Below are 13,590 nucleotides of genomic sequence, written 5' to 3' on the forward strand. Positions count from 1 at the left end.
TCTGCCCTTACTCCCTGCCATCACAACTATTTAGGAGATTACCCCATTGGTCAGCTTATCTGTTAAGTGATGAGAACACAGACACCAAAATCATTAATGTATCCCCAGCAGATGATTCGCTCCAGTGCTCCATACTAACTTCTTTAGCATACGCTACGTTGAGTGATATCAGGCAACTAGCATTATCTCAAAAGTGACAAAAAGGAGAAGCTAAATGGTAAGTAATTTTAAATGATATGTGGCTGATAGACAGTTTTGTGAAAGAGACTGGTAAAACTTACAAACAACATAATGATATAATAGTATCTATTCCACTTGCTGGCTACGGCATGGCATGTGCTGTGTTCGCCACATAATAGCTGACACATACCGGCAGCAACACCAAGAGGACAGACAAGAGATTCTTTATCTCTCTCCCTCTGTTTGTAATGTGGTAGGTTTAGAGCATAGGATTAAAATATAGAAGATCTCTCTATGTTTCTTTCTATCTGTGTCTCTTTGTCCCTATCTCTGTCGTCCACTCTCTCTCTCTCTCTGCCATGAAAAGAGTCATGTTGGTTGTCAACATACAGCAGGATGAAGGCTGAGTTATTACACATACACATAGACACTTGAACCCATGCTCACATGCACACACACACAAACACACACACACACACACAGACACACACAGAAACGACAAACTGTCCCCGCAAGTGACCACTTTTCCAGGTTTTTGTTTCTGGTGATGACATGTGGACTCCCAAAGACGGCAAAAATGTAGATCACACGGCCACAAACGTGCGCACTCACCTACACAAACACACATACATACGCACAACACACACAAACAGGGACATGTTCAATGATGTAGAAATTATTCTAAGCCAAAATAAGTACAAAGGACTGAAAAGCGCAACTATGTTCTGACAGGTGTGTGGTGTTTGTGTGTGTGTGTGTGTGTGGGTGGGTGAGTGTGTGTGTGTGTGTGTGTGTGTGTAAATGCATGCATGGCAATATGAATGTTGCTCTTTCTGTCTGTCTACCTGTGTGTCTCTTTCTTTTTGACCTATGTGTATGTACAGTAAGTCAGATGCACAAAAATTGACATGAACATACTATGAAACACAAACACAAACACATTGTGTATGTGTGTGTGAGTTTGTCTTTTTATGTTTGTGTCCCTTTAGGTAGGTGTGTGTGTGTGTGTGTATGTGTGTGTGTGTGTGTGTAGGTATGTGTGTATGGCCTCAGGCAGTACCAGTTCAGGTCACTGACTTTTGTTATTTGATGTTGGAGTTTTGGCTTCAACGATGGATGTGTGTGTGTGTGTGTGTGTGTGTGTGTGTGAGAGCGTGTGTGTGTGAGTGTGTGTATGTGTGTGTGTGTGTGTGTGTGTGTGTGTGTGTGTGTGTGTGTGTGTGTGTGTGTGTTTAGTGTGAGTGTCTGTGTGTGTTTGTGTGCATGTGTGTGCTCTGGTGAAAAGGCACTGATCCTATTCACTTTGTTGTCTTTCTACCTTGGTGGATATAATCCTTTTTTAAAGTAGACTATCTATCTATCTATCTATCTATCTATCTGTCTATCTATCTATCTGATAAAGGTTTGACTCACTCTTGTACTCCAAGTGAAAACCTGCTGCCACCACACTGATGTCACTCTGGAAGTGCAGGAGAAGTTGATTGGACGTGGAGTTGAGGAGGGCGGGAGCTGTGGTTCCTGTAACAGACAGAAATAAAGATACACAAGAATCAGTCAGTGAGTTTTTCTAAGCCAATTCCCAGTTTCTGGCTGACACAAATTCTCATCTGGAAAATTAAAAGCTTTTGTAGGTAAAAAAGCAGGATGATGACATTTATTTAGAGCTGCAACGATTAATGGATTAATCGATTAGTTGTCAACTACTAAATTAATCGCCAACTATTTTGATAATCGATTAATCGTTTTGAGTAATTTTTTAGGAAAAATAAGTCAAAATTCTCCGATTCCAGCTTCTTAAATGTGAATATTTTCTGGTTTCTTTACTCCTCTATGACAGTAAACTGAATATCTTTGGGTTGTGGACAAAACAAGACATTTGAGGACGTCATCTTGGGCTTTGGGAAACACTGATCCACATTTTTCACCATTTTCTGACATTTTATAGACCAAACAACTAATCGATTAATCAAGAAAATAATCGACAGATTAATCGACAATGAAAATAATTGTTAGTTGCAGCCCTACATTTATTTATATGAAAATGTCACTGATTATTACTTTAAACAAATAGCATAGCACTGTTTTGTAAAAGCAACATTAAACTGGAGGCTGTATGTTATGGTGAACAACGATTGCAGAGATGGACAGGCAGAAATTAAGATAGTAATACATGTCAGTGCTTGTTGCCCCTCTTGGAATTGCAATCTTATGGTTGTGGGGTTTGTGTACCTCACTGACCCTGGGAGCAATGGTGTTGGGAGTCTAGCCTCCTGGTAGGGACACCAAGGCAAACTGGTCTCAGGTGAAGGGCCAAACAAATAGTGATTCAAGAAGACACCTATGACTGGTGTAGCAAGAAATAAAGTAACCTTGCCCGGAGTAGGGACACCGCGGCCCACTCTTGGAGCCAGGCCTGGGAGCTGCACTCGCAGGCGAGTGCCTGGTTACTGGGCAGGCCCATTAACTTGTGGGCTCAACACCTGCAAGACGAAAGGTAGGGGCTGAGTTCAATTCCCGTCAGGCAAAGGGCAGGGTGGAGCAGATTTTGGATTTTGTGGACCATGGCAACAGAAACTGGCCCTTGGAACGTGGAACGTAACATCTCTGGGGGGCAAGGGAGCGTGAGCTGGTGCGTGACGTTGAGAGGTACCAACTAGATGTAGTTGGGCTCAGTGTGCTTGATACTGGGGTGGTCTCTCTCCTACTCCGGGGTTGTCTAGGGTGAGAGGCGCTACTCATGAATCCTGTGCTGGCTGTTGCACAGTTGGAGTTTCTCCCGGTGGATGAGAGGGTTGCCTCAATGCGGCTGTGTGTTATGGAGAGGAAATTCTGATGGTTATGTGTACATGCCTAACAGCAGTTAGGACTACTTGCGCTTCTTAAAGAAGACGGGTGGGGTGCTGGAGAAGGCTGGAGAAGGCTATCCCAGTTCCAATGACTGCGATACATGGAGGGGCATGACTGAGAGGAATGGCCCCGCCGATCTGAACCCAAGTGATGTGTTGTTGTTGGACTTCTGTACTAGTCATGGATTGTCCATAATAAACACCATGTCTGAACACAAGGAGGCTCATAAGTGTACACGGCACCAGAGCACCTTGGTCCAAAGGTTGATGATCGACTTTGTAGTGAGGATTTGCTGGGAATGCCTCACCCCGGAGCAAATTTTTCCTGTATCAGGGTGGAGTTTGGGGACATAAAGACGGGCGCTGTTCAGATCTCTGTCGCGGAAGTGGCTACAAGAAGCTGTGGCCAGAAGGTGGTCAGTCCTTGTCATAGCAGCATCCCAAGAACCCGCTGGTGGACACCGGCAGTGAGGGAGGCTGTCAAGTTGGAGAAAGAGGCCTTCTGGGCCTGGTTGGCATGGGTGAATATGGACTCAACAGAGAGGTACTGGCAGGCCAGAAAGGCTGCAGCTGCGGTGGTTGTGGAAGTGAAAGCTTGGGTGTGGGACAAGTTTGGAGAGGCTATGATGGATGACTTTTGGACGGCCTCAAAGAGGTTCTGGAAAACCACTGGGTGAGGAGGAAAAGGAGGAGACAGGACATTGCCCAGGCTGTTCTCAGCAGGGATGGGGAAATGCTAACCTCAACTAGTGATATTGTCGGATGTTAGAAGTAGCACTTTGAGGAACTCTTATACCCAATAGACACCTCCTCCGGACAGGAGGCATAGCTGGAAGATTCTGGGGGTCAGTGCCCATCTCCTTGGCAGAGGTCACTGGGGCAGTCAGAAACCTCCCCAGTGGCAAGGTGTATGAGATTTGTCTGGAAACGCAGAAGGCTCTGGATATTGTTGGGACACATCTCTCCAATTTTGCAAGGATTTTGGGAACAGTGCCCTTGAATTGACCACCACCCCTTGAACAGGGGTGGTGGTCCCCATTTCCAGCCTATGCCAAGGTCCTGGAACGCAGACTCAGACCAACTGTCATTTTCAGGAGGATTCCATCCTGGTCACGACACAGTGGATCAGCTTTTTAGCCTTTCAAAGATAATCAAGGGGTCATGCGGGACATGTAAAAGGGTTATGACCATGTTCCCTATGGTATCCTGTGGGAGGTGCTGTGGAAGAGCGGGTTGCCGGGTTCGCTACTGCGAGCCATTTGGTCCCTGTGCACTTAGAGTAAGAGCTGTGTTCACATTCTTGGTATTAAGTCAAGTAAGTTCAGTAGCCATGGTACTCCAACAAGGGTTTGCCTTGCCCTCTTTTCTACCTGTGACATTCATGGACAAGATATCAAGGCAAAGCTGCGGTCTGGAGAGAGTCCAGTTCAGTGACATTAGGGTGGCATCTCTGCTGTTTGCAGATGATGTCATCCTTCTGGCTTCATCGGACCGTGATCTCCGATGTGCACTGGAGCGGTTTGCAGCTGAGTGTGAGGCGTTTGGATCAGAATCAGCACCTCCAAGTCTGAGGCCATGGTTCTCTCCCAGAAAAAGGTGGCCTGTCCCATCCAGATGAGGGGGGAACAGCTGACCCTCCCCCACTTTCCATGGACAGCTACCATTTAAGTGCCCTTGGGTGCAAGCACTTAACCGTCAACTGCTCCAGAGAAGCTGTCTAGTGGCCAACACCAGATCACTATGGTTATACTGGGCAGCTCCCTGGTGTGCCTACTTGAGAGGGGCATTGTTTCGGGGCAGCCGCTGTCTGTGCATGTGTGTGTGTGTATGTGTGTGTGTGTGTGTGTGTGTGTGTGTCCCTATGGGAGGGCTGTTCTATGTGTGATAGGTATGTGACAGGTATGTGCTTGGGGCAGGTCACAGGGAAAACCCCACTGGGAAATTCTTAAAGGTTAGATCATTCTTCATCCTTCCCTGGCTCCCCCCCCTCCCTCTCTCTCTCTCTCTCTCTCTTCTACCATCCTTCCCTTGACCTCTTGGTAATATTCTTCCTCTCCCTCCCTCCTCTCTTTTTCTCCTCTCACTGACTTGTACGTCTTTGTGAAAATATTTAAGATATATATGATTTCCCATATCTTTCTCCTATCATATCTCATCCATCATAGATCTCCAGTGTGTATGTGTGTGTATGTGTGTGTGTCTATAGTTTAAGAGCTGTCATATCTCATTCATCATAGATCTCCAGTGTATGTGTGTGTGTGTGTATGTGTCTGTCTGTCTATCTATGTGTGTGTGTATCTATAGTTTAGGAGCTGTCATATCTCATCCATCATAGATCTCCTGTGTGTATGTGAGTGTGTGAGTGTGTGTGTGCGTGCACGTGTGGTGTGCGCGTGAGTGCATGCGTGTTGTCATACCAGAAAATGACCCTAATTTCGGAGCTGTCATGTCTCCTCCATCGTAGATCTCTAGAGAATCCCAGTTGTGCTCGGTAGCAAACGTCATCACTTGGATCTAAATAACAAACAATCAAAATAAATAACCAGAATTGCTGTAGATGTGTTGATGTGCATCCTCCACAGTCAGTGTGCATATACATACAGTATATGTATATGTATATATATATATATATGTGTACCTGTATTCCAGCCCCTTCACTGACATGGATCCTCCACAGACAGTTGAGGCTATTTGGGTAAGGCTCAGGATAGCCGGGAGAAAGTATTGTGCCACGACGTTCGGTCAGATTGCCACTGCAGGGAACTAGAAGTAACACATAGAATACCTATTTATTTGCAGGTAATACAAAATGTATTAATAATGATTATCAGATAGGACAGGTTGTTTTGGGTAAAGCTCTGTATACCCAGGGACAATGTGGTGCTCAAATTACCGCTACAAGGAACCAAAGAGAGGAAACATATGGTAACAAACATAATTTTTGGTATAAATTTGTGGTGTTGACTGTTGAAGCTGTTTGGATACGGCACACACTCAGCAGAGAGAATGTCGTGCAGTTAAATTACCACAACAAGGAACTGGAAAAACATTTTTATTTATTTTTTTTGAAAATTTAAAGAAGTTTCTCTGTGGAATAACATTGTTTAGCATACACAGGTATGTAATTTAATTGAGAATTGAAGTTGTTTCAGTAAAGCTTTGGATATTCAGTGGACAAGGTAGTTTTAAATCACCAGTCAAGGCTGTTTGGGTGAAGCTATAGGCATCGCTGAGTATTGTTCCACATTCACAGAAAAACTATTAGTGTATGTAAAAGTGTATGTTCACTTATTTAAATTTAATGCTTTCACAGATATTATTTTCCTTTTTTATTTGTTAGAATAGAGCAATTAATAGGTAAATCCCAAATAAATGCATCTTGAAGTAACTAAGAACAGATGCAAAAAGTAAAAGGTGTGAATACTGTGAGCTGTATATTTAAGTTGGGTTAGGATAGTTGGCGGACAGCTGGTCAGACAGCTGGCCTTACCTATACAGGTTGGCGTAGTTGCGTTCCACTGTGCCAGGGCGCCTGGCACGGCCTGGCATCGGATGCCACTCGACCCTTTCAGCAGATATCCTGGACTGCACTCAAACCGAACCACAGAACCAGCTGAGAACTCAGAACCGATCCGCCTGCCGTACCGAGGCTCCGGCACTGAACTGCACTGACTGTCACTGGTCCGAGGCACAGCTACAATAACAATACAACAGTAATAATAATAATCATCATAATAATAGTAGCAAGAAGAAGAAGAAAGATAAATATAATGAAAGTATTGAAGCTCTGATGCTGAACTTCTGAATTGAATATGATACAGTGTGTGTGCATGTGAGTGTGCTTGTGAGTGTATGTGTGCGTGTGAGTGTGTGTGTGTGTGTGCGTGTGTGAAATAGAGTGTGAATGTCCCTGTCTGTGTGTGTTTCGTGTGTCTGTGCGTGTGTGTATATACATGTGGGAGAGAAAGAGAAAGTGTGTGTTACCTTGGTAGACGAAGTGAAAGCCTCTAGCCGACTGGCCACTCTTGGCACTGAACCGCAGCATGATCTGATTGGAAGTTGCCAATGGCAATGTCTCTCCTGGAACACACAGCACGCGTGCGCACACACACGCACACACACACACACACACACACACACACACACACACACACACACACACACACACACACACACACACACACACACACTCAATGTTAATGATAGAAACAGCTTATTTTTCTCTGTCTCTCAAACACAACACTGGGTTTGTGTTTGAAAGGTAAATGCAGACAGAAATTACACACAAAAAGGCGCATACACACACACACACACAAACACAAGCACGCGTACACACACACACACACACACACACGCACAGATTTATACACAAATATACACATATAAGTAAATGAAGTAGCAGTGATAAACGAGTAAAACATGGCATGGTGTGGCTGACATTTACAACAATCCTTAGCTGTGTTGGGATGTGTGTGTGTGTGTGTGTGTGTGTGTGTGTGTGTGCTGGTTTGTTATGTTGTTATGCATTTATGTGTGTTAATACTGTATGTTTGTGTGTCAGGATAATCAGTCAGTTAGCTGGAGCAATGTGGTATAATGCTGTGTGTGTGTGCCTGTGTGCGTGTGTCTGTGTGTGTGTGTGTGTGTGTGTGTGGGGCAGGGTAATGATGCAGATAACATTGTTTTATAAAGCCTGGTGTGTTTTATTCTTTGCTGCCAGTTTCAGCCGAAAGGGGAAAGTCAAGCCAAAATTAAATTAAAGGGATAAGCCGCCCCATCTACATTATGCACACTGGCTCGCTTTATTTTGAACTAACTTAGTTGGACAGTAGCAAAAAAACGCACTGTGTGTTGCTGCAGTTACCAAATTGTACTAACTGACATCCTCCGCGGTAGAGGAAGGAAATTAGCTCACTAGTCCATTCAAAGGCGTAAAATGACTTCAAAAATAATGTAAAACTAGAAAAAGCTCTGTACATTTAGAGTTAAAGTTAGTTAAAATTAGTGTAACATAATCGGAAAATAAAAGAGTTTGCTGTAGGAAACTCAGCTTTGGTAAACAACATGAGCTCTGTGCGCCTCAGAGGGAGAAATGCTCAAAATAAACAGCTAATAGCATTTTTTCTTCATTTAAGGAAATCACACTGATATTGACTTTATTAATCATTCTGCAAAAGCAGCACTGCATTTTCCTGAAACTTCCAAGATTTTTAATTTGTTGAATTTTGATTGATGAGTTCATCATGAAATTGTATTGCCCAAGATGGCTGAAAGAAACTTTCATGGACAGTCATGTTCCCATCCTTCATTAAACATCTTAATTATAGAAGCACACAACAGAATAAAGATAAAATCGCAAAAAAAAAAACCTTAATTTGTAGAATAAGAAACTAAACATCAATCCTCGATACACAAAAGAAGAATAATTCTGAGGCTATGTGAGCAAATTTTGGCAAATAACTACGACAAGCAATATTTCCATATAACACACTTTGTCCGTCCATCCACATTGGTTATCATCCTATTTTCCAATCCATCCATGCTGAAGGGAATACTGTGCACTGCCTCAAAATATTGCCCAAGTATTATAGTTGGGATTGCTCAAATTTAAAGGTAAGGAAACCCAGGAAGGATTGTGTTTAGGAGTATCGTGCTGCTGTACATTCTATAGCCCCATTGAGACACTTTCTACTGCTGATTTCTTCTTGTAAAGATAACCCATAATGGATTTTCTCTAAATATATCATTGTCAAATAAATTGTGATAACGACCACTGGTGCTGTGTTCTATAGCCCCCAAGAGCTGCTTTCCAACAGACGATTTCATTATTTTTTCCCTTTCAGAGATGTGTTCGAGAGCACAAAGAAAAGGAAAACGGCAGAAAAAACTCTTTAAGACTTTAGAAATGAATGAGAGTTGTTCAAAAAACATTCATAAACTGTTATTGACAGCAGTGTGATCCCATAGGAGACTCACCTGAGTGTGACCCAGCCAGCGAGCTGAGCAACCGAGCATTCTGATTGGCTCCATCAAACAGTTCCACAGAGTCGTTCATCGCTGTGTGGAACACCGCAAACTGACCAAACACCACTGAAGAAGACAGAGAGACAGGAAGATAAAAAACAACAAGAAAAAAAAGAGAATAGAATTGTTTTTGGGTTGACGCTTCAATTAAAAATGGCCATTGTATGTCATAAGTTTGCTTGTCAGCTTGTAGCTAGTACCCAGTGTGTGTGTGTGTGTGTGTGTGTGTGTGTCTCTGTATACATATATTTAGATACAAACATGTATGTATTGTATGTACAGTATGTACTGTGTGTAAGCATGTATGATGTATATATGTATACTTACCAAACTGTGGGGAAACAGTGATGTAATAGGAGCATGTCTGTCCTGTAGTGTAGTTTAGAGGATAGTTTGGGGACAGAACAACTCCTTCCAATCCACTGTACTGCCCTCCACATGGAGCTACAGAGAGAGAGAGAGAGAGAGAGAGAGAGAGAGAGAGAGAGAGAGAGAGAGAGAGAGATTGAAACAATTTGTTCATATATTTTCAAATGTTTTTTGTCAGGTAGGTGTTCAAGGAAGTTCAGAATAAATCAAGTAAGCAACATTTTAGAGAGAGAATTAGTTTCCTTTCATTTTGATTTTCTTAAATAAACTTCAAATATTTGACATCTTCAGCACACAACAAATTTGTACCTCTCATTTTAGATTCTGGTAGCATGTTTTGTAGAGTTTTCAGAGACAGAGAGGGAGACAGAGACACAGTAGACAAATAGACAGAGCGAGACAGACAGAGAGTCAGAGAGAGACACAGTTTCAGTTTAGTTAGCTTGGGTTGGGTAGACCTAGGTATTTCATAAGAACCCACTGTACAGCTGTAGCCACTGCTGAGCTAACACAGCAATATAAAGAGCAACTTTTTTTTGGCAACAGTGCCCAAATAGTTTCCTCTGCATTGTTGCTTTAATCATTTAGAAACATCATGTTGCAAGGAAGCGCTTAGGTTTTGACCATGTATGTCTCTTTTTTTGCCTGCTGCTGGGAGCATCGCCCATTGCACATAAAACTGTCTAGTGTACCACCACCCTAATCTATTATTCTGATCTATTTTTCAGAAATCCCAAATAACTGCTGCTGCTGGCTTGAAAGTAGTTTAGTTTAGCAGTTTAGAAAATTCATTTTGTCCAAAAATGTCACTTGGGCCCAGCACTGTACTGTGTGTGCGTGTGTGTGTGTGTGCTGGGGATGTAATGTATTCAAATACCATGTTTGGCAACAAGCGGATAATGTCCTTCAAAGATATACAGATGTTTACCTAAATGTGATCAGCAGCATTCTTTTCAATTGTCATTCCCTCATGGTACATTATGTTTAATTCAGGAAATGTATTTAAACCTATTTGACCTTACGGTAGGCCGTGGATGGCTCTGCATACTGTAGAGAAGAGCCACTAAACTGTAAGCTTGCTAAGCAGACTGTGCATCAGAAAGTTTGGGTTTTCCTCTGAGTATCAGTAACTAGAAAGATATATTTGCACAGACAAAGCACCTGAGGTGCAGCTACACTGGAATGGTAGTACTAGGTAGTTTCATATCAAACTTGAAACTTGAAAAACAAATGTGGAACTGTGCTATTGCTCAGCAGTACATAGATTTGTTTATTGACATGGCGGTCCTGCTGGACCTTCATCAGAGTAGTTTCTTTCTCTTGACAACAATCCAGCAGGATAAAAACTTCAGTGAATGAATATATGTGGTGCTGAGCAAGAGCAGAGTGCGTTATCTCCTGTATGAGTATGAATAAATTGCAATTGTAAAATAGCCGATTAATCCCATCTATTATTGTGTGACCCAGTACAAGCAGACCTAACAGTAGCTTGAGCCATCTTCAGCAGCCCCAAGAGAGGTACATATCGAGTGTGTGAATGTGGTATGTGTATGGGTATGTGTGCATGTGTACTGAAGGTCAGGCCAGCAGAATTAAGAGGTTAATGAAATTAGTGTAAGTGTGTGTGTGTGTGTGTGTGTGTGTGTGTGTGTGTGTGTGTGTGTTGAAAACAGCATCAACCAGCACATCTATCACTGTCAACCCGCCACCAAAACACACACACACACACACACACACACACACACACACACAAACAAACACACATTGTGCATTCTTATGTCTCGTCCTCTCACCTCTTCCGGACTCTCCTCTCGTTGTTGTGTTTTGTTTCTCGTGTAACTTTGCGTATCTTTGTATTCTTGGGTATGGCTTGCTCAGAAAAACAGATTTACACGCTTAGAATGAAAAGTATAGCAAAACTTGGTTTGTCTTCTATTCCCTTGCTAGACAGTTGTTGTAATCACCCACTCTTTCTCTTCTCCCCAGCGCTCTCCCCCCTTCCCACTCTTCCTTCCTCCCTTTCTTCTTCTGTCCTAAAGCATCACTGTAATCACCCCCTTTCTCTCCTCTTCTCCTGATCCTGTGCGCTGATATTGATTGATATTTCTTGGATTGATTCTTGTTAAGTTGCTCTGCATTCACTACTTCAGGTCTGGGGGTCTTGTCTTGATCTACCCACAATCCCCCTGTGGTGCTGCTCTAGGCTCAGGTGTCAGCCTTATCAAAACCCTTCACACACAGGTGCTTTGATCACTCACACTCACACACATACACAGATGCAAAAAAACACTATGGAAGTCGCTCTCTTTCTCTCTGGCACACACACACACGCTTTGATCATCCACACACAAACGCACATAATAACACACACACAAACACTTTGCAAGTCCTATCTCTTGCTCTCTATGTCTCGTTTTCTCACATGAACACACACACACACACACACACACATAGCAGAGCTTTGGGGCGGTAGTGAAGGTACAGGAGTAGTTCTTTGAAAAATCTTGAACTTTGAGAGTTGTGCTGTAGATCTTCCGGGAGCTTTTTTGAAGGGCCATAAACAAAATCTTTAGAGCAAGCCCAACTACCCACAGAAGAGAACTTAAATCACCACAAACTCTTGAGTGAGTGCTGCATACACAATATAGAGGCAATCTGTTTTCATCAGAATAAAATTCCTTGAGACCTCAGAAAACTAGCCTTGTCATCTAGATGACACCTTGCATGTTCATCATAGCATGAGACTTCTGGCTTCTCTCTGATTTCACCAGGGGGCGTTGCCATCCTGCACTGTGCTAAACAGTAAACTCAGTGCACTGTGTATATTAACTAACATTGTGCATTTTGTAACATTGTAAGATTTAAGACTTGGCTGAGATTGCCAGCCAATAGTGGCAACTCCCTTATGTAGCAATTGCAACTGCCAGCCAGCAGTTGTAATTCCCACCAGTCCTGGATGTGCTGTGTGTATCTATAATACTATTGTCTGCGTACAAAACCCCCCCCAAAAAACCACAATCCACCCAGGTACTTGCAGGGTACAGCTAAGTGGCTGACACTGCTACCTGTCTTTCTCTACTCCTTATAGCATTAGTTCTTTCTATTTCATTGTCTAATGACAATGCAGACAGCTGAATGTGTTAGTCGACTGTGTTTTTCCTGCTTACCCCACCTCTCTGTGTGTAGCCAAACACAAATATTATTGAAAGACATATCATTAGTCATAATGTGTTTCACCTTGAAGACTTACACATATAACCAATAATTTATTTGGATATTATATGCATATTACATATAATCTTAAAGATGACTTGATGATGGAATCAAATCTTTTTGTAACCCATCCAGTCCATAACCCATCATAACTCAAAGTGCACAAAATGCAGGTTTTAGTTGTAAACAAATGTAAGCAAATCTTTTATAGCATCAAAATACATACAAACATTGTGTGTAGCGCAGTTTCAGCATGAAGAAGATGTCTTCAAATCGTTAAATCTATTGGAATCGTTACAATTCTTACAATTACTGTACCTCAGCTGACACACAAAAGCTAAAGACATTCTCACTAACAAGGTAATTCCAGTCAGGGAGTGACGGTGACACGATAAAATTATTCATGATTTTTTCCTCCAGTAGTAGTCCGGAAAAGTGTATTCCACAGACCTGAGGCAAATGTAATCCACACCTGGTCTGTCCTTCCATATTCATTCTGTTGCCTTATCCATATGAGATTGGTGCCACTGCCTGTCAGTCATTTAAAATTTTCAACAAGAGCTATCACACCCACCCACACCTTGGAATTCATAAACTGACAGAGATAAAAGGGAGCTGAGAGAGAGAGAGAGAGAGAGAGAGAGAGAGAGAGAGAGAGAGAGAGAGAGAGAGAGAGAGAGAGAGGGAGGGAGGGAGAGAATTTCATGAATTTCCTTTAATTTAGATGTCCTTAAAAAAACAACATTTTAATGTCCATGCAGGGACATGTTGCCCTGTTAATTGTTTAATTAACTGTGAAACTTTATGAGCCTCTGTATTTGGAATACTATTTGTTTCAAATGGCTCAACAAATGGTTATAATGGGTAAAATGTATGTAATTAATTAGAACTTAAAAATTAAAATAATTTATCATGATAACAGATGCATAGTTAAAACTACACTGGACACTAAAGGCTA

At 42.3% G+C, this 13,590-nt stretch overlaps 1 protein-coding gene across 1 annotated transcript in view; it reads right to left on the reverse strand.

Annotated features, from left to right (window-relative positions):
• LOC139662346 (CUB and sushi domain-containing protein 1-like) overlaps nt 1–13,590 on the reverse strand; it is a 107,241-nt gene that overhangs the window by 70,881 nt on the left and 22,770 nt on the right. Inside the window, exons 6-12 of the mRNA XM_071541005.1 lie at nt 9,378–9,494; nt 9,003–9,116; nt 7,011–7,106; nt 6,517–6,720; nt 5,665–5,789; nt 5,444–5,540; nt 1,594–1,698 (exon numbers count right to left, since the gene is read on the reverse strand). Coding sequence (XP_071397106.1) covers nt 1,594–1,698; nt 5,444–5,540; nt 5,665–5,789; nt 6,517–6,720; nt 7,011–7,106; nt 9,003–9,116; nt 9,378–9,494 — 858 coding nt within the window. The remainder of the gene's footprint in view (nt 1–1,593; nt 1,699–5,443; nt 5,541–5,664; nt 5,790–6,516; nt 6,721–7,010; nt 7,107–9,002; nt 9,117–9,377; nt 9,495–13,590) is intronic.

The sequence above is a fragment of the Centroberyx affinis genome, unplaced genomic scaffold, assembly GCF_046629955.1.
Source record: "Centroberyx affinis isolate AG114_WGS23_722 - 3 ecotype Tasmania unplaced genomic scaffold, CSIRO-AGI_Caff_v1 ptg003767l_1, whole genome shotgun sequence".
In the NCBI taxonomy this organism is placed as follows: Eukaryota; Metazoa; Chordata; class Actinopteri; order Beryciformes; family Berycidae; genus Centroberyx; species Centroberyx affinis.